The sequence below is a fragment of the Salvelinus namaycush genome, unplaced genomic scaffold (assembly GCF_016432855.1).
Source record: "Salvelinus namaycush isolate Seneca unplaced genomic scaffold, SaNama_1.0 Scaffold20, whole genome shotgun sequence".
NCBI classification, from domain to species: Eukaryota; Metazoa; Chordata; class Actinopteri; order Salmoniformes; family Salmonidae; genus Salvelinus; species Salvelinus namaycush.
Genome location: NW_024058786.1, coordinates 347,853 through 375,757, shown reverse-complemented (window position 1 = coordinate 375,757; position 27,905 = coordinate 347,853). Strand labels below are relative to the sequence as shown.

Sequence of the window (27,905 nt, the reverse complement as noted above, 5' to 3'; positions counted from 1 at the left end):
GACCTACTGGTTGTGTGTGTGTACTGACATGTGACCTACTGGTTGTGTGTATGTACTGACATGTGACCTACTGGTTGTGTGTATGTACTGACATGTGACCTACTGGTTGTGTGTATGTACTGACATGTGACCTGCTGGTTGTGTGTATGTACTGACATGTGACCTACTGGTTGTGTGTGTGTACTGACATGTATGTGGAACTGATAGATGCACACACACACTACATGTTCATGTCTTTAAATGTATGTAAATGGTAAAGTATTTTGTCTGCAATGTATTTTTCGTTATGTGTCGGACCCCAGTAAGACAAGCTGTCGCCATTTGCATCGGCTAATGGGGATTCTGATAAATAAAATAATTTGACCCCGGACCAGTGGTGTAAAGTACTTAAGTAAAAATACTTGAAAGTACTACTTAAGTACTTTTTTTTGGAGTATCTGTACTTTACTCTCTTTTTTTTTGACAACTTTTCTTAAATACTGTACTTGTAATGTACTTTTTACTCCATACATTTTCCCTGACACCCAAAGTACTCATTACATTTTGAATGCTTAGCAGGACAGGAAAATTGTAAAATTGACACGCTTAATCAAGAAAACACCTGGTCATCCCTACTGCCTCTGATCTGGCTGACTCACTAAACACCTGGTCATCCCTACTGCCTCTGATCTGGCTGACTCACTAAACACCTGGTCATCCCTACTGCCTCTGATCTGGCTGACTCACTAAACACCTGGTCATCCCTACTGCCTCTGATCTGGCTGAGTCACTAAACACAAAGGCATCTTCTGTAAATAATGTCGGAGTGTTGGAGTGTGCTCCTGGCTATCCATACATTTTTAAAACAAGAAAATTGTGCCATCTGCTTTGCTTAATAAGGAATTTTAAATGACTTATACTTTTACACTTACTATAAGAATATTTTAGCAATTACATTTACTTTTGATACTTAAGTATATTTAAAACCCAAATACTTTTAGACTTTTACTGAAGTAGTATTTTACTGGGTGACTTTCACTTTTACTTGAGTCATTTTCTATTAAGGTATCTTTACTTTTACTCAGGTATACCAATTGCGTACTTTTTCCACCACTGCCCCGGACTGAGTTTGAGGAATTCTGTCCTAATATCAACTCACAGAGCATCTTGCATGCGTCCTCCTCCAAGATTCATAGCAATCTCTCGCTCATTCTTGTCCTGTTGGCCTTGCAGTGCTGCAATCTCTTCTTGGAGTGCTTTGATTTGAGCCTCGTAAACATTTTCCAAATTCTTCTTCATTCTGCAAAGAAATCAAAGGGCTTGAGTGGCACCTTCTTGCAAGGCAAAGAAGAGAGATAGCTTGCTATTCTCATAAATATCCCGTCATATAGCTAGCTATCACACTTATCTAATCAATGATACACGAACTAGTTACTCAGCATGATGAACTCGCTAAGTGAACACAGCTAGCTCATCTATATTCTCAGATTTAAGACAAAGTGGATCTAATTTACCTGCCAGACTCCTCTGAAATACTCTTGTGTTCAAAACAGACCTTTCGCGCGATTTCTGTCTTCCGGAATAATTTTGTGGGACGGATCTGCGTACGCTCAAATTAACGGAGGTACATTACATCTCAGAAGATCATAACGTTTTGTCAACTCAACAAACATTGGTAATACCAAGATAGCGAAGTTAAATGATATGATACTTGTGTGATAAGGATTTTTTATTTTTTTAGAAGCCAACGTCCCCGACATACAACCCCAGAGTCCCGACGACACAATGCGGAACCATGAAACTCCGGAACCAAACACATGTGTTCACAAATGTAGCCGGAATCTTCTCGTGTACCACTCGTGTACCACCATCTGGATGCGTGTGAATTTCCAACACTGAGGTAAACAGTTTGTGAATATATATATTCATTTCGGATCGATTAACACATTTAATCTGTTACTTTACACATTTGGATTTCTGCCTCAATTTGTTGAACTTGTCCAGTTAGCAAGGTACTTATGTCAACGCGTACTGTTGTTTTTGGTGTTGATATAAACGGATTAAACTCCACGGTAAAGGAAGTTTCTGAAATTCACTAACGGCGTGGAGCCGATGCCATGCTTTGTGGAATCTAGCTCCGATTACATCGGTTCGCCCAAAGTCAATACTTAAACAAACATAAATATTAAATGCCCACCTTGTAACTGTTTGTCTTCTTGTAGTTGCTTGTTAATCAAATACGACCACCGACTGTTTCCTTGGTGAGATTCAATTGTAACACGGGCATTTGCGCTGAAAAGTAATGATGCAAACAGTCGTTGGTTCTATTTTAATAAACTTTTATTGCGAAAGTATGGATTTCAGCAAACAAAAAAAGGCACGCAGCTACAGAGGACAAACATATGTGGGAGTTTCATCATTTTTATTTTACGTGTTGACCTTGGGCAAATTAATGTAGTCGGATCTACAGTCCACAAAGTCTGGTCTCGGCTCCACGCCGTTAGTTTATGATGAACTTTACCAACTTTTAAGATAGTGAGGTTTAGTCCGCTAGAGTTGATAGTGCAATCGGTCTCGCACCTAGCTTTAGCCATGCAGGACTGTACTTAGTTAGCTAGCTGATACGTTTTACCTTGTTCTCTTTGCCAGATCTGTCAACGTGAGGAGTTAGTCACCATGAAACGTCTATATATCGGTGGCCTGAGCCACACCATCACTCAAAAGGATCTGAAAGACAGATTTGGTAAATTTGGTGATGTCCAGGATGTGGAACTCAGGACCAGGAGAGATGATGAAGGTATGTAATTATTTAATTAATGAAATTAGTCTAAGGGCAATCCTATAGCAACAACTTTGCGGTTATGCCACGACCCGTAGCAGTGCCTCTTTTAGCAGCACGTATCCCGCGGTGGAAGGTATCCATAATCGGTAGACTGTTCTGATGGAAAGGTCACTTTCACCTCCGAGCGTTGCCCAATAAATTATTTATATCCAATTGTTTGATGCTACCGCCCCCCTCCAAATCATACATGGTGCTCAGGCTTCCTTCTACTTCCCATCTACTGCAGCATGTTGCCCAAATGCGAGGCTGATTAGCTAGACAAACAGGTGTGAAACACAGATAGGTGTATGTGATAAGAGAGACACAACATGGAATCAGTGTTTCGTTTGAACGTAGAAGGGGGCGGTAGCATCAAATAATTAGATGTAATACTTTATTGGGCTCTGCAATGCAAACAATGCCCTTTTCATCAGAACCATCTACCGATTACGGATTCCAACGTGGGGAAACGAGCTGCTGAAATGGGTACAGTCACAGGCCGAGTACCAATCTCACCCACTTCTATGTAATACCCTGAAACGTAACATTACTGTTTAAATACCCGCACGCACTGTCATACCTGCATACGTGACGGTGAGCTTCGTAGGGATAATCCCCGTGCTGACATTGGTACGTGACAGTGAGCTTCGTAGGGATAATCCCCGTGCTGACATTGGTACATGACGGTGAGCTTCGTAGGGCTGACATGACGGGGAGCTTCGTGGGGCTGACATGACGGGGAGCTTCGTAGGGCTGACATGACGGGGAGCTTCGTAGGGCTGACATGACGGGGAGCTTCGTGGGGCTGACATGACGGGGAGCTTCGTGGGGCTGACATGACGGGGAGCTTCGTAGGGCTGACATGACGGGGAGCTTCGTAGGGCTGACATGACGGGGAGCTTCGTAGGGCTGACATGACGGGGAGCTTCGTAGGGCTGACATGACGGGGAGCTTCGTAGGGCTGACATGACGGGGAGCTTCGTAGGGCTGACATGACGGGGAGCTTCGTAGGGCTGACATGACGGGGAGCTTCGTAGGGCTGACATGACGGGGAGCTTCGTAGGGCTGACATGACGGGGAGCTTCGTAGGGGTAATCCCCGTGATGACTTTGATTGTATTTCCACAGCAGTTTTACTGTCATTTGTAATGATGTGTTGTCTGTTCTTCTTCCACAGGAGTTCCTTATAAAACCTTTGGATATATCAATTTAGAAATTACTGATGCTGATTTTAAGAAATGTAGGTGTCTTTTTATTAAATCCTCTCTCAAACATAATCTGTTATACACATTCTGATACGTCAGATAATTAGTTATGTTTCTAACTGTCTTTGTGTCCCTGTTAGGTATGACTGTGCTGAACAAGACCAAATGGAAAGGTGGAACAATACAAATTGAGCAGGCCAGAGAAACCTTCTTACAGAAGTAAGGATATTCCTATTTGTGTTTCACTACAAACGTAATGTAGCCTGGGTATCTTCTGAACAAGTGTCGTCTGTAGGCCTGGGTATCTTCTGAACAAGTGTCGTCTGTAGGCCTGGGTATCTTCTGAACTAGTGTCGTCGTGATGGATCTACATCAGAAGTTGACAACCCGGCCTTCTGGAGCGCTAGTACGTGTGCAGGCTTTTGCTCCAGCCCTGTTCTAACACTTCATTCGGCGAATCAAAGTCCTGAAGGGGAACAAAGTTAAGGGCTGGACCAAAGTCCTACAGGAAGTGTCGCTCCTCAAGAGGAGGGTTGGCCAACTCTTGTGTACACAGTAGGATTGAATTGATGAATATGTTGTTTTCTACTACTAGATTAGCTCAGGAGCGTCATGAAGCAGCAGAGAAGATCAAGTCACCAATCGTCAACCACAAAGTCAAACTAGTGGAGTCTATGAAGGAGGCGGGAGTGGAGAACTTCCATATGAAGGCAGCTGTTCCTGGGACAGAGATACCTGGGCACAAGGTGTGTGTGTGGGGGTGGGTGGGTGGGTAGGTATATTTGCCTGTATTTTATTATTGTACTAGACTGGTGCCAGATCTAATTGTACTGACTGTGACAACTCCTATGGTCATTGTCATGTGGTGCGACAATGGTCATACAACACAAAGAAAAGCAATCTGCGACCCAGGTTATTATTGTGCTGTACCAGAGAATAGTGAGAATACACACAGCACTGAATGGCTGTTCTGTGGTCTTTTTTGAACATCCATGTGTTTTGTGTTATTTCTCAATTATTGTTCTTTTTTTCTAGGATTGGGTTGTGAGTAAATTTGGACGAGTCCTCCCAGTTCTTAATCTCAAGTGCCAAGGAAGGAACAAAATATCCTTTTCAAGTTGCCCAAGTTTCCTTTTTATGGTCCAATCTGGAGAGAGAGAAAAAACCGTAGTTAAAGTAGAAATCCTGTCTCGTTTCCTGGTCATCGTTTAGTGATGGTGCTTGTTTGTTTTTTTACAGATTCTTATCTTCTCGATATAGTTGTCAATATAGTTTTAAACCCGTGAGAAAGCTGTTTGTTGATTACAGCTCAGCGTTCAATACCATAGTGCCCAAAAAGCTCATCACTAAGTTAAGGACCCTGAGACGAAACACCTCCCTCTGCAACTGGATCCTGGACTTCCTGACGGGCCGCCCCCAGGTGGTGAAGGTAGGTAACAACACATCCACCACGCTGATCCTCAACACTGGGGCCCCTCAGGGGTGCGTGCTTAGGCCCCTCCTGTATTCCCTGTTCACCCACTACTGCTTGGTAGCGCACGACTCCAACACCATTAAATTTGGCGAAGGTGTTAGGCCTGATCACAGACAACGATGAGACGGCCTACATGGAGGAGGTCAGAGACCTGGCCGCGTGGTGCCAGGACAACAACCTCTCCCTCAGCGTGATCAAGACAAAAGAGCTGATCGTAGACTACAGGAAACGGGGCGCCAATTAATCTATGCATAGTCACTTTACCCCTACTACCTACTTGTACATATTAGCTCGACTAACCTGCACCCCTGCACATTGACTCGGTACCGGTACCCCCTGTATATAACCTCCACACTGACTCGGTACCGGTACCCCCTGTATATAACCTCCACACTGACTCGGTACCGGTACCCCCTGTATATAACCTCCACACTGACTCGGTACCGGTACCCCCTGTATATAACCTCCACACTGACTCGGTACCGGTACCCCCTGTATATAACCTCCACACTGACTCGGTACCGGTACCCCCTGTATATAACCTCCACACTGACTCGGTACCGGTACCCCCTGTATATAACCTCCACACTGACTCGGTACCGGTACCCCCTGTATATAACCTCCACACTGACTCGGTACCGGTACCCCCTGTATATAACCTCCACACTGACTCGGTACCGGTACCCCCTGTATATAACCTCCACACTGACTCGGTACCCCCTGTATATAACCTCCACATTGACTCGGTACCGGTACCCCCTGTATATAACCTCCACACTGACTCGGTACCGGTACCCCCTGTATATAACCTCCACACTGACTCGGTACCGGTACCCCCAGTATATAACCTCCACACTGACTCGGTACCGGTACCCCCTGTATATAACCTCCACACTGACTCGGTACCGGTACCCCCTGTATATAACCTCCACACTGACTCGGTACCGGTACCCCCTGTATATAACCTCCACACTGACTCGGTACCGGTACCCCCTGTATATAACCTCCACACTGACTCGGTACCGGTACCCCCTGTATATAACCTCCACACTGACTCGGTACCGGTACCCCCTGTATATAACCTCCACACTGACTCGGTACCGGTACCCCCTGTATATAACCTCCACACTGACTCGGTACCGGTACCCCCTGTATATAGCCTCCACATTGACTCTGTACCGGTACCCCCTGTATATAACCTCCACATTGACTCGGTACCGGTACCCCCTGTATATAACATCCACATTGACTCTGTACCGGTACCCCCTGTATATAACCTCCACACTGACTCGGTACCGGTACCCCCTGTATATAACCTCCACACTGACTCGGTACCGGTACCCCCTGTATATAACCTCCACACTGACTCGGTACCGGTACCCCCTGTATATAACCTCCACACTGACTCGGTACCGGTACCCCCTGTATATAACCTCCACACTGACTCGGTACCGGTACCCCCTGTATATAACCTCCACACTGACTCGGTACCGGTACCCCCTGTATATAACCTCCACACTGACTCGGTACCGGTACCCCCTGTATATAACCTCCACACTGACTCGGTACCGGTACCCCCTGTATATAGCCTCCACATTGACTCTGTACCGGTACCCCCTGTATATAACCTCCACATTGACTCGGTACCGGTACCCCCTGTATATAACCTCCACATTGACTCTGTACCGGTACCCCCTGTATATAACCTCCACACTGACTCGGTACCGGTACCCCCTGTATATAACCTCCACACTGACTCGGTACCGGTACCCCCTGTATATAACCTCCACATTGACTCTGTACCGGTACCCCCTGTATATAACCTCCACACTGACTCGGTACCGGTACCCCCTGTATATAACCTCCACACTGACTCGGTACCGGTACCCCCTGTATATAACCTCCACACTGACTCGGTACCGGTACCCCCTGTATATAACCTCCACACTGACTCGGTACCCCCTGTATATAACCGGTACCCCCTGTATATAACCTCCACATTGACTCGGTACCGGTACCCCCTGTATATAACCTCCACATTGACTCGGTACCGGTACCCCCTGTATATAACCTCCACACTGACTCGGTACCGGTACCCCCTGTATATAACCTCCACACTGACTCGGTACCGGTACCCCCTGTATATAACCTCCACACTGACTCGGTACCGGTACCCCCTGTATATAACCTCCACACTGACTCGGTACCGGTACCCCCTGTATATAACCTCCACACTGACTCGGTACCCCCTGTATATAACCGGTACCCCCTGTATATAACCTCCACATTGACTCGGTACCGGTACCCCCTGTATATAACCTCCACACTGACTCGGTACCGGTACCCCCTGTATATAACCTCCACACTGACTCGGTACCGGTACCCCCTGTATATAACCTCCACACTGACTCGGTACCGGTACCCCCTGTATATAACCTCCACACTGACTCGGTACCGGTACCCCCTGTATATAACCTCCACACTGACTCGGTACCGGTACCCCCTGTATATAACCTCCACACTGACTCGGTACCGGTACCCCCTGTATATAACCTCCACACTGACTCGGTACCGGTACCCCCTGTATATAACCTCCACACTGACTCTGTACCGTAACACCCTGTATATAACCTCCACACTGACTCGGTACCGGTACCCCCTGTATATAACCTCCACACTGACTCGGTACCGGTACCCCCTGTATATAACCTCCACACTGACTCGGTACCGGTACCCCCTGTATATAACCTCCACACTGACTCGGTACCGGTACCCCCTGTATATAACCTCCACACTGACTCGGTACCGGTACCCCCTGTATATAACCTCCACACTGACTCGGTACCGGTACCCCCTGTATATAACCTCCACACTGACTCGGTACCGGTACCCCCTGTATATAACCTCCACACTGACTCGGTACCGGTACCCCCTGTATATAACCTCCACACTGACTCGGTACCGGTACCCCCTGTATATAACCTCCACACTGACTCGGTACCGGTACCCCCTGTATATAACCTCCACACTGACTCGGTACCGGTACCCCCTGTATATAACCTCCACACTGACTCGGTACCGGTACCCCCTGTATATAACCTCCACACTGACTCGGTACCGGTACCCCCTGTATATAACCTCCACACTGACTCGGTACCGGTACCCCCTGTATATAACCTTGTTATAGTTTTTCTTTTAATTATAACTTTTTTTAGGAAGTATTTTTTTTGTAAAAAATAGCCTGCATTGTTGGTTAAGGTCTTGTCAGTAAAGCATTTCACGGTAAAGGTCTACCTACACCTGTTGTATTCGGCGCATGTGACAAATATTTATTTATTTGAATTGTCACAAAAACAGAATGTTAGTTCCCCTTGACTCCAGTATCACTTCATCAAGTATGATCCGTCGAAACACAGCCACAACATCAAGAAACTAGAGAGTTCAGCTGAGGTTCCAGACCCGACGCCCGTGTCCCAACTAACGTGGGAAATGTCAGGCGGAGACGACGACATCAGTAAGAAGAGAAGAGGAGAGTTCCCACCACAGAAAAAAACACCACCTGCTAAAAAGAAGAAAGACAGAACGACGAACCAAGTCGTTGCAAACGGACAGTCCGACAGTGTGAAGTCCTGTGGTACCTCGGAGAAAGGTTCAACGGTTCAGAAGTCTAACGGAGAAACCAGACCTCCAACTAAACCTAAACAGACACCGGCTTCTAAGAAACTCCACACACAAACCTCTGTGTGTGTTTTTGACAGTGGCGATGACTCAGACGGTGACATTAGGATGTTGGCACAGCGGAGTGCACCGGCGGACGGCCCAGTAGTAGACGAGGATGAAGACAACCTGGAGGTGGTAGGCGATAACTACATACCCAGAACATTCTTTACGCAGCAGAAGATTAAAGATGTCTGCCAGCTTCCAGGTGAGTCTTCTGGGAAGAACGAGGAGGATTATGACTCAGCTGATACGGATGAGATCCTCAACTCCAGGAAAACACCCAGCGGTACCAAGCAGGACCAACTGCCTGAGGTCAGGAAAACACAGGAGAAAGCTGAGGTGAATAAGCAAACCAACAACCTGGAAACAGACAGAACTAAAGCAAAAAAGGCTAACAAAGTCCTCCCCAAAAAGGCTGTAAAGAAAGTCTTCCCTATAAAGAAGGCCCCTTCGCCAGAGAGTGATAGTGAGAATGATGACTCGGAAGAAGAGAGTGAAAAATCCAACTCTTCAAAAGCCAAAAGGACTTATAACGTCCTCCCTAAGAAAAAGGCTATTGAGAAATCCACCACCCCTTCAGAATCTGATGATGATTCGGAAGAAGAGAGTGAATCTCACTCTTCAAAAGCCCAAAAGCCCGGCAAGAAGGTTGTCTCTAAAAAGAAGACCCCTCCTTCAGAATTATCATCTGACGATAGCGAATCATATGAAGATACATCTGAGGCTAGCGCCGATTCTGAATACGAAGCCATGTTTACTAACTGTCAGAGGTTAGAGTTTTCACTGGACGATCTGCAGCAGCTGGTTAGAGAATCGTTTTTAAAAGGCTTGGACAAGGACAGCGACGACGACGATCCGGGATCTGATTCACAACAACCTGGACCAAATCGTGTATCTGAGGTGCTAGGAATAGAACCCCGGGTTACTGCCGCTAAGGCTCCTGTACCGCTGGCTAAGACAGGAAATGGAAACACACCAGAGGAGATTCTGGCGGCCATCTTTGAAGAGGACGACAGTGACGAGGTGAGTGAGAAGAAGAAGAAGAAGGGGAAGAAGAAAACAAATCCGTCGACATCTCTTCCTGCTTTCCAGGGGACCAAGGTTCTCTTAGCCACGTCATCACAAAGTGCCGGACAACGCAGTCTAAAAAGACAAGTTGAGGAGGACGGTAAAACGGAGACGTCCACTAAGAAACAGAAACATGACAGATTAGGCAAGACTGTGGCAAAACCCTCAGAAACTAAAGGCACAATTCGTCCCCGCAGCTCGGATAGTGAAGATACAACCGAGGCACCAGCCCTCAAACTGAAAACTACTTCTAAAGCCAAGGCTGAGAAGAAGCGTGTCCCAGAGGCTAGCTCTACATCCAGCAGCAGCAGTGGTTCCTCCAGTCTGGAGTCGGAGCCTAGCGCCTCTAGGAGTGTACCCGCTAAAAAGACTCAGAAGGCTGAGGTATGCTCTCTCTCTCTCTGTGCTCTCTCTCTCTCTCTCTCTCTGTGCTCTCTCTCTCTCTCTCTCTCTGTGCTCTCTCTCTCTCTCTCTCTGTGCTCTCTCCTCTCTCTGTGCTCTCTCTTGCTCTCTGTGCTCTCTCTCTCTCTGTGCTCTCTCTCTCTCTGTGCTCTCTCTCTCTCTGTGCTCCCTCCTCTCTCTCTCTCTCTCTCTCTCTCTCTCTCTCTCTCTGTGCTCTCTCTCTCTCTCTGTGCTCTCTCTCTCTCTCTCTGTGCTCTCTCTCTCTCTCTCTCTGTACTCTCTCTCTCTCTCTGTGCTCTCTCTCTCTCTCTGTGCTCTCTCTCTCTCTCTCTCTCTGTGCTCTCTCTCTCTCTCTCTCTCTGTGCTCTCTCTCTCTCTCTCTCTCTCTCTCTCTCTCTCTGTGCTCTCTCTCTCTGTGCTCTCTCTCTCTCTCTCTCTCTCTCTGTGCTCTCTCTCTCTCTCTCTCTCTCTCTCTCTGTGCTCTCTCTCTCTCTCTGTGCTCTCTCTCTCTCTCTGTGCTCTCTCTCTCTCTCTGTGCTCTCTCCTCTCTCTCTCTCTCTCTCTCTCTCTCTCTCTCTGTGCTCTCTCTTGCTCTCTGTGCTCTCTCTTGCTCTCTGTGCTCTCTCTCTCTGTGCTCTCTCTCTCTCTGTGCTCTCTCTCTCTCTGTGCTCCCTCCTCTCTCTCTCTCTCTCTCTGTGCTCTCTCTCTCTCTCTCTCTCTGTGCTCTCTCTCTCTCTCTCTCTCTGTGCTCTCTCTCTCTCTCTGTGCTCTCTCTCTCTCTCTGTGCTCTCTCTCTCTCTCTGTGCTCTCTCTCTCTTGCTCTCTGTGCGCTCTCTTGCTCTCTGTGCTCTCTCAATTCAATTTGCTTTATTGGCATGACGTAACAATGTACAAATTGCCAAAGCTTACTTTGGATATTTACAATATGAAGAAGAAAAAAAATGAGAATCAAAATTGTCAACGGGACAACAGTAACAACAATAACCAAGGGTCAAAATAACCATACATTGCAGGTTGATTGGTCTGTCAGACACTGTCCCTCAACTTATGGCAGGCAGCAATGTAGTGCGCTGCCAACCCACAGCTCTCTGCGTCCTCCCCCAACAGGACGGGTAGCCTACTCTCATCAGAGAGGTCTTTGAAACCTTTTAAGGGTTTCAAATTTGGGGAAATGACACTCTCTAATTGTTTATATTTTTGACATTTTGTCAGGAAATGCAGCTCCGTCTCAGGTTCTGCAGTGGTTGCACAGCCTTTCCTCTACAGGGAGCCAGGTTTTCCTGTGTTTACCCTTCTCAATGGCAAGGCTGTGCTCACTGAGCCTGTATTTTGTCAAGGTTTTGATCAGTAACCACGGTCAAATAGTTAGCCACGGTGTACTGTCGATTTAGGGCCAGAAAGCACTGCATTTTGCTTTGTGCTTGTGTTTCCCAATAAGCAATGTAGTTTTGTTTTGACTGTGTTGTAATTTGTTTTATTCTGATTGATTGGATGTTCTGGTCCTGAGGCTTCAGTGTGTTAGTAGAACAGGTTAGTGAACTCAGCCCCAGGATCAGCTGGATGAGGGGACTGAGGCTTCAGTGTGTTAGTAGAACAGGTTAGTGAACTCAGCCCCAGGATCAGCTGGATGAGGGGACTGAGGCTTCAGTGTGTTAGTAGAACAGGTTAGTGAACTCAGCCCCAGGATCAGCTGGATGAGGGGACTGAGGCTTCAGTGTGTTAGTAGAACAGGTTAGTGAACTCAGCCCCAGGACCAGCTGGATGAGGGGACTGAGGCTTCAGTGTGTTAGTAGAACAGGTTAGTGAACTCAGGACCAGCTGGATGAGGGGACTGAGGCTTCAGTGTGTTAGTAGAACAGGTTAGTGAACTCAGCCCCAGGACCAGCTGGATGAGGGGACTGAGGCTTCAGTGTGTTAGTAGAACAGGTTAGTGAACTCAGCCACAGGACCAGCTGGATGAGGGGACTGAGGCTTCAGTGTATTAGTAGAACAGGTTAGTGAACTCAGGACCAGCTGGATGAGGGAACTGAGGCTTCAGTGTGTTAGTAGAACAGGTTAGTGAACTCAGGACCAGCTGGATGAGGGGACTGAGGCTTCAGTCTGTTAGTAGAACAGGTTTGTGAACTCAGCCCCAGGACCAGCTGGATGAGGGGACTGAGGCTTCAGTGTGTTCGTGAACAGGTTAGTGAACTCAGGACCAGCTGGATGAGGGGACTGAGGCTTCACTGTGGTAGTAGAACAGGTTTGTGAACTCAGCCCCAGGACCAGCTGGATGAGGGGACTGAGGCTTTAGTGTGTTAGTAGAACAGGTTAGTGAACTCAGCCCCAGGACCAGCTGGATGAGGGGACTGAGGCTTCAGTGTGTTAGTAGAACAGGTTAGTGAACTCAGGACCAGCTGGATGAGGGGACTGAGGCTTCAGTGTGTTAGTAGAACAGGTTAGTGAACTCAGCCCCAGGACCAGCTGGATGAGGGGACTGAGGCTTCAGTGTGTTAGTAGAACAGGTTAGTGAACTCAGCCCCAGGACCAGCTGGATGAGGGGACTGAGGCTTCAGTGTGTTAGTAGAACAGGTTAGTGAACTCAGCCCCAGGACCAGCTGGATGAGGGGACTCTTTTCTTTGCTCAGCTCTTGGTATTGCAGGGCTTGGTAATGATATGAGAGGTGGTCACTGTATTTTAGATGTTTCCAAAACGTAATGACTCTTTTTTTATTTATTTTTTAGTGGATATTGGCCTAATTCTGCCCAGCATGCATTGTTTGTAGTTTTCCTCTGGACATGTAGGAGAATCTTACAGAACTCTGCATGCAGGGTTTCAATGGGGTGTTTGTCCCATTTGATGAAATCTTGTTTTGCAAGTGGAACCCACACCTCGCTGCCATAAAGTGCAATTGGTTCAATGACATATTCAATTCGTTTTAGCCAATTAGTTTTAGCCAAGGTATTTCAATTTGAATTTGCTTTTTAATGGCATAGAATGCCCTGTGTGCTTTCTCTCTGTTCATTCATTGGCTTATTAAGGTGTCCAGTTGAGTTTATTTTTAAACCTAAGTAATTGTAGTGTGTGCAGTACTCTATATATTTTGTACCAATTGAGAACTTTGGTCTAATTCCCTGAGATCTGGATCTTCTCTGGAAAATCATTATTTTAGTATTTTTGGGGTTTACTGCCAGGGCTCGCTCTCTCTCCCTCTGTGTGTGCGTTTTCTCTCCCTCTGTGTGTGCGTTTTCTCTCTCTGTGTGTGTGTTTTCTCTCTGTGTGTGTGTTTTCTCTCTCTGTGTGTGCGTTTTCTCTCTCTCTCTCTGTGTGTGCGTTCTCTCTCTCTGTGTGTGCGTTCTCTCTCTCTGTGTGTGCGTTTTCTCTCTCTGTGTGCGTTTTCTCTCTCTGTGTGTGCGTTTTCTCTCTCTGCTCTCGTTCTCTCTCTTCTCTCTCTTTCTGTTCGCGCTCTCTCTGTTCTTTTATTGCCTTGTATTTGTTTTTAATCTCTTATGTCAGTAGCCAAACCTACCTGGGTAAATAAAAGGCTAAATAAATAAGTGCACTTTAAATAAAGTGTAGATGTATATGATGTATTACTTGTTGCAGGTGTCTAAGAAGCCCCAGAGTGCTGGTGCGGTGGTAGATGCTCAGCAGCAGGACAACCAGAAACGTCTAGCTGCTCAGGAACAGAGGCAGAAGGAGGTTGAACTGCAGAAGAAGCTCATCCAGGAGGCTCTGGCTAAACTGGTAAGTCACTGGTAGCATGTCACTATGTCACATACACATATACGAGCCCTATCCCAAACCTTAACCATTGAGCCCCGTCCCAAACCGTAACCCTTCAGAGCCCCGTCCCGAACCGTAACCCTTCAGAGCCCCGTCCCGAACCGTAACCCTTCAGAGCCCCGTCCCGAACCGTAACCCTTCAGAGCCCCGTCCCGAACCGTAACCCCTCAGAGCCCTATCCCGAACCGTAACCCCTCAGAGCCCTATCCCGAACCGTAACCCCTCAGAGCCCTATCCCGAACCGTAACCCCTCAGAGCCCTATCCCGAACCGTAACCCCTCAGAGCCCTATCCCGAACCGTAACCCCTCAGAGCCCCGTCCCGAACCGTAACCCTTCGGAGCCCCGTCCCGAACCGTAACCCTTCGGAGCCCCGTCCGGAACCGTAACCCTTCGGAGCCCCGTCCGGAACCGTAACCCTTCGGAGCCCCGTCCGGAACCGTAACCCTTCGGAGCCCTGTCCCGAACCGTAACCCCTCAGAGCCCCGTCCGGAACCGTAACCCTTCGGAGCCCCGTCCGGAACCGTAACCCTTCGGAGCCCCGTCCGGAACCGTAACCCTTCGGAGCCCCGTCCGGAACCGTAACCCTTCGGAGCCCCGTCCCGAACCGTAACCCTTCGGAGCCCCGTCCCAAACCGTAACCCTTCGGAGCCCCGTCCCGAACCGTAACCATTCAGAGCCCCGTCCCGAACCGTAACCCTTCAGAGCCCCGTCCCGAACCGTAACCCTTCAGAGCCCCGTCCCGAACCGTAACCCTTCAGAGCCCCGTCCCGAACCGTAACCCTTCAGAGCCCCGTCCCGAACCGTAACCCTTCAGAGCCCCGTCCCGAACCGTAACCCCTCAGAGCCCCATCCCGAACCGTAACCCCTCAGAGCCCTATCCCGAACCGTAACCCCTCAGAGCCCTATCCCGAACCGTAACCCCTCAGAGCCCTATCCCGAACCGTAACCCCTCAGAGCCCTATCCCGAACCGTAACCCCTCAGAGCCCTGTCCCGAACCGTAACCCCTCAGAGCCCCGTCCCGAACCGTAACCCTTCGGAGCCCCGTCCCGAACCGTAACCCTTCGGAGCCCCGTCCCGAACCGTAACCCTTCGGAGCCCCGTCCGGAACCGTAACCCTTCGGAGCCCCGTCCGGAACCGTAACCCTTCGGAGCCCCGTCCCGAACCGTAACCCCTCAGAGCCCTATCCCGAACCGTAACCATTCAGAGCCCCGTCCCGAACCGTAACCCTTCAGAGCCCCGTCCCGAACCGTAACCCTTCGGAGCCCCGTCCCGAACCGTAACCCTTCGGAGCCCCGTCCCAAACCGTAACCCTTCGGAGCCCCGTCCCGAACCGTAACCATTCGGAGCCCCGTCCCGAACCGTAACCCTTCAGAGCCCCGTCCCGAACCGTAACCCTTCAGAGCCCCGTCCCGAACCGTAACCCTTCAGAGCCCCGTCCCGAACCGTAACCCTTCGGAGCCCCGTCCCGAACCGTAACCCTTCGGAGCCCCGTCCCGAACCGTAACCCTTCGGAGCCCCGTCCCGAACCGTAACCCTTCGGAGCCCCGTCCCGAACCGTAACCCTTCGGAGCCCCGTCCCGAACCGTAACCCTTACCTTCTAAATTTGACGTTTTGGCGAATGCGGGTGAACGTCTAATCGTGCATTAAGACTGTGAGAGCCTGTTGAATGTACACCAACTCAGCAAATCTAATGTGGGATATTTGTCATTGACACATTGTTTTGTTTGTTAATGTCTTTATTGTTGGTTCTTAACTCTGCTATGTAGTCATGTAAGTATTTCAACAAAATAAGAAAAATTATTTTGTCAGAAAATCCTCACCCATTTCATGGTGTTTTGATCAGGATTCAGCTGCTAATGGGAAACACCACATCAAGTTCAGCTCTGATGAGGAAGATGAGGAAGAACAGACTTCCCCCGAACCTCCCAACCCCAAGAAGACACTGTTCCAGAACAGCCAGTCTGATGAGGAAGACTCTAGTGATGAAGAATCATCCGCTAGAGGAAAACCAGGCCTTAAAGACAAGGTACTTGGTTTTTGGCGAAGGTTACAACCATAAACTAGTATGAAAGTCATTGGACCACGGCAAAATAACATCCGTAACCTACGACCCTGCGAAGAAATGTTTTTATTGAACAGTTACGTCTTATTTACCATACTAAACACATGATTGGTAGCATGGTCTCATATCTGTTGTTTGACTAGCCTGGGTACCGGTCTTATTGTGCCATCACTGCCCTGTTTGGTGTCACAAAGAGTGGCATGATGGCACAAACAGACTTGTACCCAGGCTGGTAATCTGAGATCAGGCTTGTTGGTTGTTTCACACGTTCATTTAGCTGTTACCTGTTCCAGAAATCTGAGAAGCTGGCGGCCAGCAACCTGTTTGACGACGACGATGATGATGATGATGATGAGGAGAAGAGAGATGGGGACAGGTTCCAGATTAAACCTCAGTTTGAAGGGAAAGCTGGAGCAAAGGTGAGCTGGTATTACAAGTTGTCTCGCTGACTATTGACATTAGACTGACATTAGACTGACATTAGACACGTTTCAGGCTGTTGACATTAGCCTGACATTAGCCTGACATTAGCCTGACATTAGCCTGACATTAGCCTGACATTAGTCTGACATTAGACTGGCATTAGACACGTTTCAAGCTGTTGACATTAGACTGACATTAGTTTGACATTAGACACGTTTCAAGCTGTTGACATTAGACTGACATTAGTCTGACATTAGACACGTTTCAGGCTGTTGACATTAGCCTGACATTAGTCTGACATTAGCCTGACATTAGACTGGCATTAGACACGTTTCAAGCTGTTGACATTAGACTGACATTAGTCTGACATTAGACACGTTTCAAGCTGTTGACATTAGACTGACATTAGACACATTTCAAGCTGTTGACATTAGTCTGACATTAGTCTGACATTAGTCTGACATTAGACACATTTCAGGCTGTTGACATTAGACTGACATTAGACTGACATTAGTCTGACATTAGACACATTTCAGGCTGTTGACATTAGACTGACATTAGACTGACATTAGACTGACATTAGACTGACATTAGACATGTTTCAGGCTGTTGACATTAGACTGACATTAGACACGTTTCAGGCTGTTGACATTAGACTGACATTAGACTGACATTAGACTGACATTAGACACGTTTCAGGCTGTTGACATTAGTCTGACATTAGACTGGCATTAGACTGGCATTAGACTGACATTAGACTGACATTAGACTGACATTAGACTGGCATTAGACTGACATTAGACTGACATTAGACTGGCATTAGACTGGCATTAGACTGGCATTAGACTGACATTAGACTGACATTAGACTGACATTAGACTGACATTAGACTGACATTAGACTGACATTAGACTGACATTAGACACGTTTCAGGCTGGTGACATCAGTCAGTGCCTATGTCTGGAATGACACCCTTTTCTCTAAGTTGTATTGTATCAAAGTGTCTGCTAAATGACCGTGGTCTCATTGTTGTTACGTCGTCACATATATATTATTTACTACCTTATTATCATCTTTCCTTACAAACTGTTTTATGAATTAAATTGTTTGTAGCTCATGAAACTTCAGTCGAGGTTTGGAACGGATGAGCGATTCCAGATGGATCACAGGTTTATTGACAGCGATGACGAGGAACCAGGTGAGGCAGATCGACTCTCCTATTAGCGCGTTCGTTCTCTTTAGGCCCCATTCCTAAACCCTCTCCAGACACTGCCTTTTTATTTATTTTTTTTGTCAGTACCTTTTGATTTGTTTACTCTTTTTTTATATTTTCCTCGACAGAGATAGAGTTGTCTCAGCCGGAGAAAGAGTGCGAGCTGGTGGAGGAGAAGAAGAAAAGTCTAGACATCTTAAATAGTCTCCTCAACATCAACGTAAAACCCTCTGACCCTAATAAACCTACAGCCAAGGGCAAGACGTTCAGGTCAGTCAGAACTCACTGGAGTTCATGTCACTATGTTAGAACGGTGTCTGAAATGGTACCCTGTGCCCTATATAGGGGGCCCCTGGTCAACAGTAGTGCACTAGGGGGCCCCTGGTCAACAGTAGTGCACTATTGGGGACCCCGGTCAACAGTAGTGCACTATGGGGTCCCCTGGTCAACAGTAGTGCACTATGGGGGCCCCCGGTCAACAGTAGTGCACTATGGGGGCCCCCCGGTCAACAGTAGTGCACTATGGGGGCCCCCCGGTCAACAGTAGTGCACTATGGGGGCCCCCCGGTCAACAGTAGTGCACTATGGGGGCCCCCCGGTCAACAGTAGTGCACTATGGGGGCCCCCCGGTCAACAGTAGTGCACTATGGGGGCCCCCCGGTCAACAGTAGTGCACTATGGGGGCCCCCCGGTCAACAGTAGTGCACTATGGGGGCCCCCCGGTCAACAGTAGTGCACTATGGGGGCCCCCCGGTCAACAGTAGTGCACTATGGGGGCCCCCCGGTCAACAGTAGTGCACTATGGGGGCCCCTGGTCAACAGTAGTGCACTAGGGGGCCCCTGGTCAACAGTAGTGCACTATGGGGGCCCCTGGTCAACAGTAGTGCACTATGGGGGCCCCTGGTCAACAGTAGTGCACTATGGGGGCCCCTGGTCAACAGTAGTGCACTATGGGGGCCCCTGGTCAACAGTAGTGCACTATGGGGGCCCCTGGTCAACAGTAGTGCACTATGGGGGCCCCTGGTCAACAGTAGTGCACTATGGGGGCCCCTGGTCAACAGTAGTGCACTATGGGGGCCCCTGGTCAACAGTAGTGCACTATGGGGGCCCCTGGTCAACAGTAGTGCACTATGGGGGCCCCTGGTCAACAGTAGTGCACTATGGGGGCCCTGGTTTCTGATACAGGTCAAATGCTCTTGTTCCTCATTTGTGATGTTTTTGTATTTTCACAGCTTGTTTAATGTTGTAATGCTTTTTTCTGTTGTTGCAGAGATATCTCAGCGTTGCAGTATGACCCAACCAAAGAGGAGCACGTTGCTTTTGAAACTAAGAATGACAAGCCCAAGAAAGACAGGTAGCCGCTTCATCAGAACGAAGAGCCCGTTGTCGTAGTAACAAAAGGAAAATCAGGAAATGTGATTTGTAGAGCTGGACCAAAAAGCCCTTTATGCATTTTATTTTAGATGAAGTCAAATGTTTTCATGACAAAAGTTTCCTGTATGTACAAACAGTGATTCCTTGCACAAATTCGCCAGACTACTACGCACAAATTAGCCTGACTACTACGCACACATTAGCCAGACTACTACGCACACATTAGCCAGACTACTACGCACACATTAGCCAGACTACTACGCACAAATTAGCCAGACTGCTACGCACAAATTAGCCAGACTACAACGCACACATTAGCCTGCCTTTTAACGTCATCCTTGTACAAACTAAATAATGTAAGGTACATGGGGCCTCCTGAGTGGCGCAGCGGTCTAAGACACTGCACTGCAGTGCTAGAGGCGTCACTACAGACCCGGTTTCGATACTAGTCTGTGTCGCAGCCAGCCGCGACTTGGAGACCCATGAGGCGGTGCGCAATTGTCCTAGCATCGCCCGGGTTAGGGGAGGGTTTGGCCGGACGGGATGTTCTTGTCCCATCGCGCAACAGCGACTCCTGTGGCGGGGCCGGACGCAGTGCACGCTGACACGGTCGCCAGGTGTACTGTGTTTCCTCCGAGACATTGGTTCAGCTGGCTTCCCGGGGTTAAGCGAGCAGTGCGTCAGAAGCAGTGCGGCTTGGTTGGGTTGTATTTCGGAGGACGCACGGCTCTCGACCTTCGCCTCTCCCGAGTCCGTTCGAGAGTTGCAGCGATGAGACAAGACTGTAACTACCAATTTGGATATCATAAAAACATAGAGTAGGTGCAGCGGTGAGGTACGGTAGGAAGGGTGAGGTACGGTAGGAAGGGTGAGGTACGGTAGGAAGGGTGAGGTACGGTAGGAAGGGTGAGGTACGGTAGGAAGGGTGAGGTACGGTAGGAAGGGTGAGGTATGGTGCAGCGGTGCGGTAGGAAGGGTGAGGTACGGTAGGAAGGGTGAGGTACGGTAGGAAGGGTGAGGTACGGTAGGAAGGTTGAGGTTCGGTAGGAAGGGTGAGGTACGGTAGGAAGGGTGAGGTACGGTAGGAAGGGTGAGGTACGGTAGGAAGGGTGAGGTACGGTAGGAAGGGTGAGGTACGGTAGGAAGGGTGAGGTACGGTAGGAAGGTGAGGTACGGTAGGAAGGTGAGGTATGGTGCAGCGGTGCGGTAGGAAGGGTGAGGTACGGTAGGAAGGGTGAGGTACGGTAGGAAGGGTGAGGTACGGTAGGAAGGGTGAGGTACGGTAGGAAGGTGAGGTAAGGTGCAGCGGTGCGGTAGGAAGGTGAGGTACGGTAGGAAGGTGAGGTATGGTGCAGCGGTGCGGTAGGAAGGTGAGGTACGGTAGGAAGGTGAGGTATGGTGCAGCGGTGCGGTAGGAAGGGTGAGGTACGGTAGGAAGGGTGAGGTACGGTAGGAAGGGTGAGGTACGGTAGGAAGGGTGAGGTACGGTAGGAAGGGTGAGGTACGGTAGGAAGGGTGAGGTACGGTGAAGCGCGGCAGGAAGGTGAGGTACGGTAGGAAGGTGAGGTACGGTGCAGCGGTGAGGTACGGTAGGAAGGTGATGTACGGTAGGAAGGTGATGTACGGTAGGAAGGTGATGTACGGTAGGAAGGTGAGGTACGGTAGGAAGGGTGAGGTACGGTAGGAAGGGTGAGGTACGGTAGGAAGGGTGAGGTACGGTAGGAAGGGTGAGGTACGGTAGGAAGGGTGAGGTACGGTAGGAAGGGTGAGGTACGGTAGAAAGGGTGAGGTACGGTAGAAAGGTGAGGTACGGTGAAGCGCGGCAGGAAGGTGAGGTACGGTAGGAAGGTGAGGTACGGTGCAGCGGTGAGGTACGGTAGGAAGGTGATGTACGGTAGGAAGGTGATGTACGGTAGGAAGGTGATGTACGGTAGGAAGGTGAGGTACGGTAGGAAGGGTGAGGTACGGTAGGAAGGGTGAGGTACGGTAGGAAGGGTGAGGTACGGTAGGAAGGGTGAGGTACGGTAGGAAGGGTGAGGTACGGTAGGAAGGTGAGGTACGGTAGAAAGGTGAGGTACGGTGAAGCGCGGCAGGAAGGTGAGGTACGGTAGGAAGGTGAGGTACGGTAGGAAGGTGAGGTACGGTAGGAAGGTGAGGTACGGTAGGAAGGTGATGTACGGTAGGAAGATGCGGTGCGGTAGGAAGGTGAGGTACGGTAGGAAGGTGATGTACGGTAGGAAGGTGATGTACGGTAGGAAGATGAGGTACGGTGCAGCGGTGAGGTTCGGTAGGAAGGTGAGGTACGGTAGAAAGATGAGGTACGGTAGGAAGGTGAGGTACGGTAGGAAGGTGAGGTACGGTGCAGCGGTGAGGTACGGTAGGAAGGGTGAGGTACGGTAGGAAGGGTGAGGTACGGTAGGAAGGGTGAGGTACGGTAGGAAGGGTGAGGTACGGTAGGAAGGGTGAGGTACGGTAGGAAGGGTGAGGTACGGTAGGAAGGGTGAGGTACGTTAGGAAGGGTGAGGTACGGTAGGAAGGTGAGGTACGGTGCAGCGGTGAGGTACGGTAGGAAGGTGAGGTACGGTAGGAGGGTGAGGTACGGTGCAGCGGTGAGGTACGGTAGGAAGGGTGAGGTACGGTAGGAAGGGTGAGGTACGGTGGGAAGGGTGAGGTACGGTGGGAAGGGTGAGGTGCGGTAGGAAAGGTGAGGTACGGTGGGAAGGGTGAGGTGCGGTAGGAAGGTGAGGTGCAGTAGGAAAGGTGAGGTACGGTAGAAAGGTGAGGTACGGTGAAGCGCGGCAGGGAGGTGAGGTACGGTAGGAAGGTGAGGTACGGTAGGAAGGTGAGGTACGGTAGGAAGGTGAGGTACGGTAGGAAGGTGAGGTACGGTAGGAAGATGCGGTGCGGTAGGAAGGTGAGGTACGGTAGGAAGGTGATGTACGGTAGGAAGGTGATGTACGGTAGGAAGATGAGGTACGGTAGGAAGGTGAGGTACGGTAGGAAGGTGAGGTACGGTAGGAAGGTGAGGTACGGTGCAGCGGTGAGGTACGGTAGGAAGGGTGAGGTACGGTGCAGCGGTGATGTACGGTAGGAAGGGTGAGGTACGGTAGGAAGGGTGAGGTACGTTAGGAAGGGTGAGGTACAGTAGGAAGGTGAGGTACGGTAGGAAGGTGAGGTACGGTAGGAGGGTGAAGTACGGTAGGAAGGTGAGGTACGGTAGGAAGGTGAGGTACGGTGCAGCGGTGAGGTACGGTAGGAGGGTGAGGTACGGTAGGAAGGGTGAGGTACGGTGGGAAGGGTGAGGTACGGTGGGAAGGGTGAGGTGCGGTGGGAAGGGTGAGGTGCGGTGGGAAGGGTGAGGTGCGGTAGGAAGGTGAGGTGCGGTAGGAAGGGTGAGGTACGGTAGGAAGGTGAGGTACGGTGCAGCGGTGAGGTACGGTAGGAAGGGTGAGGTACGGTAGGAAGGGTGAGGTACGGTAGGAAGGGTGAGGTACGGTAGGAAGGGTGAGGTACGGTAGGAAGGGTGAGGTACGGTAGGAAGGGTGAGGTACGGTGCAGCGGTGAGGTACGTTAGGAAGGGTGAGGTACGTTAGGAAGGGTGAGGTACGTTAGGAAGGGTGAGGTACGGTAGGAAGGGTGAGGTACGTTAGGAAGGGTGAGGTACGGTGCAGCGGTGCGGTAGGAAGGGTGAGGTACGGTAGGAAGGGTGAGGTACGGTAGGAAGGGTGAGGTACGGTAGGAAGGGTGAGGTACGGTAGGAAGGGTGAGGTACGGTAGGAAGGGTGAGGTACGGTAGGAAGGTGAGGTACGGTAGGAAGGTGAGGTACATGTTTTACTAAGTTGTTCTTGTCCCGTGTGTTAATCACAGTAAACTGGCAAAGAAGAAGAAGCGGAAGGAGGCTGAGAAGCTGCCAGAGGTCTCCGGGGAGATGTATTACGATGTGTCCATGGATATGAAGGAGGTGTTTGGAATCTCCAAGGAGGAGAAAACCGAGGAGGAGGAGAAGAATGTGGCCTGGGATAAAGAAGAGGAAGAGACCAGTCAGCCTATGGCAGTAGATCCAGTGATGGTGTCATCTCACCTATTAACCAATGAGGAAGAGGCATCGTCAGGCTTCAAGTTCTCATTCTTTGGGGGTGACACGGCAGCCGAAACCAACACTGAAAAAGGTAATGGACTGTACTTGCGTTGTGTGTTTACGTTTTCTTTTAATGTAACCAGCTGTCTTTGCTCTTGCCGGTCAAGTCTTGGCGTTCTGTAAACGGCATCTTCCTCTGTTCAATCTCATTAGACAGGACCAGTCGTTTTTATGACCATGTGATGGCCCATTACTGGGTTTCCTCTGGTCTGACCCTCTAGCCCCACACCTGCCAGTTGTCAGTACCCACAGCAGTGGCGTGATCTTTGACGTCAAGTTTAGTGTCTATATCTGTCTCTGGTTGTCCCTCTCCAGAGGAGTACCGTATCGAGACGCTCAAGGGGGCCAAGGTGTCATGGCAGGTGGACCCTCGTTTCCAGGACAGCAGTGATGAGGAGGAGGAGGAGGAAGAGGAGGCCAAGGAACATACTGACACCATTACACCCACAGAGTAATACCTTATAGCCACTTGTCTTTTTATTAACTACTTACAGCTTCAGAGTAACATCAATCATCGAGTAATAAGTTCCTGTTTACCTGTATCGATACAGTTACGTCCCTGTTTACCTGTTAGGTCCCTGTTTACCTGTTAGGTCCCTGTTTACCTGTTAGGTCCCTGTTTACCTGTTAGGTCCCTGTTTACCTGTTAGGTCCCTGTTTACCTGTATCGATACAGTTAGGTCCCTGTTTACCTGTTAGGTCCCTGTTTACCTGTTAGGTCCCTGTTTACCTGTTAGGTCCCCGTTTACCTGTTAGGTCCCTGTTTACCTGTTAGGTCCCTGTTTACCTGTATCGATACTGTTAGGTCCCTGTTTACCTGTATCGATACTGTTAGGTCCCTGTTTACCTGTTAGGTCCCTGTTTACCTGTTAGGTCCCTGTTTACCTGTTAGGTCCCTGTTTACCTGTATCGATACGGTTAGGTCCCTGTTTACCTGTATCGATACTGTTAGGTCCCTGTTTACCTGTTAGGTCCCTGTTTACCTGTTAGGTCCCTGTTTACCTGTTAGGTCCCTGTTTACCTGTATCGATACAGTTAGGTCCCTGTTTACCTGTTAGGTCCCTGTTTACCTGTTAGGTCCCCGTTTACCTGTTAGGTCCCTGTTTACCTGTTAGATCCCTGTTTACCTGTATCGATACAGTTAGGTCCCTGTTTACCTGTTAGGTCCCTGTTTACCTGTTAGATCCCTGTTTACCTGTATCGATACTGTTAGGTCCCTGTTTACCTGTTAGGTCCCTGTTTACCTGTATCGATACTGTTAGGTCCCTGTTTACCTGTATCGATACAGTTAGGTCTCTGTTTACCTGTATCGATACAGTTAGGTCCCTGTTTACCTGTTAGGTCCCTGTTTACCTGTTAGGTCCCTGTTTACCTGTTAGGTCCCTGTTTACCTGTATCGATACAGTTAGGTCCCTGTTTACCTGTTAGGTCCCTGTTTACCTGTTAGGTCCCTGTTTACCTGTATCGATACAGTTAGGTCCCTGTTTACCTGTTAGGTCCCTGTTTACCTGTTAGGTCCCTGTTTACCTGTTAGGTCCCTGTTTACCTGTTAGGTCCCTGTTTACCTGTATCGATACAGTTAGGTCCCTGTTTACCTGTTAGGTCCCTGTTTACCTGTATCGATACAGTTAGGTCCCTGTTTACCTGTTAGGTCCCTGTTTACCTGTATCGATACAGTTAGGTCCCTGTTTACCTGTTAGGTCCCTGTTTACCTGTTAGGTCCCTGTTTACCTGTTAGGTCCCTGTTTACCTGTATCGATACAGTTAGGTCCCTGTTTACCTGTTAGGTCCCTGTTTACCTGTATCGATACAGTTAGGTCCCTGTTTACCTGTTAGGTCCCTGTTTACCTGTATCGATACAGTTAGGTCCCTGTTTACCTGTTAGGTCCCTGTTTACCTGTTAGGTCCCTGTTTACCTGTTAGGTCCCTGTTTACCTGTATCGATACAGTTAGGTCCCTGTTTACCTGTTAGGTCCCTGTTTACCTGTTAGGTCCCTGTTTACCTGTATCGATACAGTTAGGTCCCTGTTTACCTGTTAGGTCCCTGTTTACCTGTTAGGTCCCTGTTTACCTGTTAGGTCCCTGTTTACCTGTATCGATACTGTTAGGTCCCTGTTTACCTGTTAGGTCCCTGTTTACCTGTTAGGTCCCTGTTTACCTGTATCGATACTGTTAGGTCCCTGTTTACCTGTTAGGTCCCTGTTTACCTGTTAGGTCCCTGTTTACCTGTATCGATACAGTTAGGTCCCTGTTTACCTGTTAGGTCCCTGTTTACCTGTTAGGTCCCTGTTTACCTGTATCGATACTGTTAGGTCCCTGTTTACCTGTTAGGTCCCCGTTTACCTGTATCGATACTGTTAGGTCCCTGTTTACCTGTTAGGTCCCTGTTTACCTGTATCAATACAGTTAGGTCCCTGTTTACCTGTTAGGTCCCTGTTTACCTGTTAGGTCCCCGTTTACCTGTTAGGTCCCTGTTTACCTGTATCGATACTGTTAGGTCCCTGTTTACCTGTATCGATACTGTTAGGTCCCCGTTTACCTGTATCGATACTGTTAGGTCCCTGTTTACCTGTTAGGTCCCTGTTTACCTGTTAGGTCCCTGTTTACCTGTATCGATACTGTTAGGTCCCCGTTTACCTGTATCGATACTGTTAGGTCCCTGTTTACCTGTTAGGTCCCTGTTTACCTGTTAGGTCCCTGTTTACCTGTATCGATACTGTTAGGTCCCTGTTTACCTGTTAGGTCCCTGTTTACCTGTTAGGTCCCTGTTTACCTGTATCGATACTGTTAGGTCCCTGTTTACCTGTTAGGTCCCTGTTTACCTGTATCGATACTGTTAGGTCCCTGTTTACCTGTTAGGTCCCTGTTTACCTGTATCGATACTGTTAGGTCCCTGTTTACCTGTTAGGTCCCTGTTTACCTGCATCGATACAGTTAGGTCTCTGTTTACCTGCATCGATACAGTAATAAGGTAAATACATCATGGTCATTGATAGAAAATAATATCGTTATTTATTCAACCTGGGAACTTCTGGATATTGATTATGATGGCATTAGATGGGTTGCTATCAGTGTATTGATTTTGTAAACTGTTTGTTTCTGTTCATTAGAGCGCCGCTGGCGTCAAAAAAGGCCTTCTTCTTTTTCCAGCTCGACGATGAACGGTTGAAAGGTAACGTTAGGCCTTGTTTAGCAGTCACAACACGCTCTGCTAAGGGAACTGTGTGTTACGTTTCAACAAAATAAATAAAAGTATAAAATTACGCACTTTTTTGTTTTGTCCAATCAGAGGGGCCTAAAGCATTCTGCAGGTCATCCAAGCTGGAGGACCAAAGAGAGGAGTGGGAGGAGAAGAGGACCGGGCTCATAGAGGTCAGGCCCTGTCTCTCTGACACTTTAATGGACTTAAAACTATTCTACACTTACTTTTTAGAAAATGGTTGCTTATAGTACTCTGTCAAATTTACATGAAATAAGATTTTCAATATAACTAAAATGATTCCTTTTGTAAAATAATGATTGTCAGTAAAGCAAAAAAAAAAAGTACTTATACGATAATTGACCAATGTTTTTCTGATGTCCCCCCCCCCCCCCCCCCCCCCAGGATTACCGTAAAAAACACAAAGATGCCAGAAGGAAGCTGAGAACCTCCCAGAGAAACTGACGCGCAACATCCACAAGACGTTGAGAGGACATCTTGTCTTACCTGACTGAGTTATGACAAACGACCCATGGTAGTCAAGACTTCTCCTCGGATCATTTCAAAATTAATGTTTTTTGACTTGAGGGATGTTACTTTTTATTATGTTAAAAGTTCTAACCTACAACTTCAATCGTGTTACCAGCATAGTTTTTTTTATCATGAAGAAACATGGCCGTTTTACCAATAAAACCAGCTCCATTTTCCGCCACCAGGGGACAGGACAGTGTCGTTTTAACTCCGATGGTGTTGTTGACTTCCTTGAGGTGGTGAGGGAGACTGAAGTTGCCCCTATAGACGCTGGTCTCGGGTCAGTTTTGCATTTTCCCCCCCGCTAATTGTTGACATTAGGCTTGGGGAATGGGAAGCTGATCCTAGATCTGTACCTAGGGGGAAACTTCACCCTGGAGTGAGGGAGAGACTGCTGTCCACATCTAGATCCAACTCCATTTACAATACATAATGATGTGAATCTGATCTGTACTACAGAATTGCATGGTTGTAATTGATTTATGGCTCTTTTCTATGGAGAATTAAAACCCAGAATATCTTTCAA

At 48.7% G+C, this 27,905-nt stretch overlaps 1 protein-coding gene across 1 annotated transcript; it reads left to right on the top strand.

Moving 5' to 3' along the window:
* Positions 1 to 1,835: 1,835 nt before the first annotated feature.
* nol8 (nucleolar protein 8) lies at positions 1,836 to 27,905 on the top strand. The gene is made up of 18 exons (XM_038983918.1): positions 1,836 to 1,879; positions 2,629 to 2,776; positions 3,977 to 4,039; positions 4,145 to 4,223; positions 4,600 to 4,750; positions 5,040 to 5,108; positions 8,866 to 10,650; positions 14,255 to 14,395; positions 16,282 to 16,464; positions 16,794 to 16,919; positions 18,037 to 18,121; positions 18,265 to 18,406; positions 19,407 to 19,490; positions 23,379 to 23,680; positions 23,965 to 24,100; positions 26,760 to 26,821; positions 26,939 to 27,021; positions 27,254 to 27,905. The coding sequence occupies exons 2-18, from the start codon at positions 2,656 to 2,658 to the stop codon at positions 27,311 to 27,313; spliced, it is 3,672 nt and encodes a 1,223-aa protein (XP_038839846.1). The 5' UTR covers positions 1,836 to 1,879; positions 2,629 to 2,655; the 3' UTR covers positions 27,314 to 27,905.

What these genes read in the sequence shown, in the direction of transcription:
- nol8 (XM_038983918.1), top strand. Translation starts at nt 2,656, where the DNA reads ATGAAACGTCTATATATCGGTGGCCTGAGCCACACCATCACTCAAAAG. An exon ending in AAAAGACTCAGAAGGCTGAG is followed by an intron (nt 10,651 to 14,254) that starts GTATGCTCTCTC and finishes TACTTGTTGCAG; the next exon opens with GTGTCTAAGAAGCCCCAGAG. An exon ending in AGGAGGCTCTGGCTAAACTG is followed by an intron (nt 14,396 to 16,281) that starts GTAAGTCACTGG and finishes TGTTTTGATCAG; the next exon opens with GATTCAGCTGCTAATGGGAA.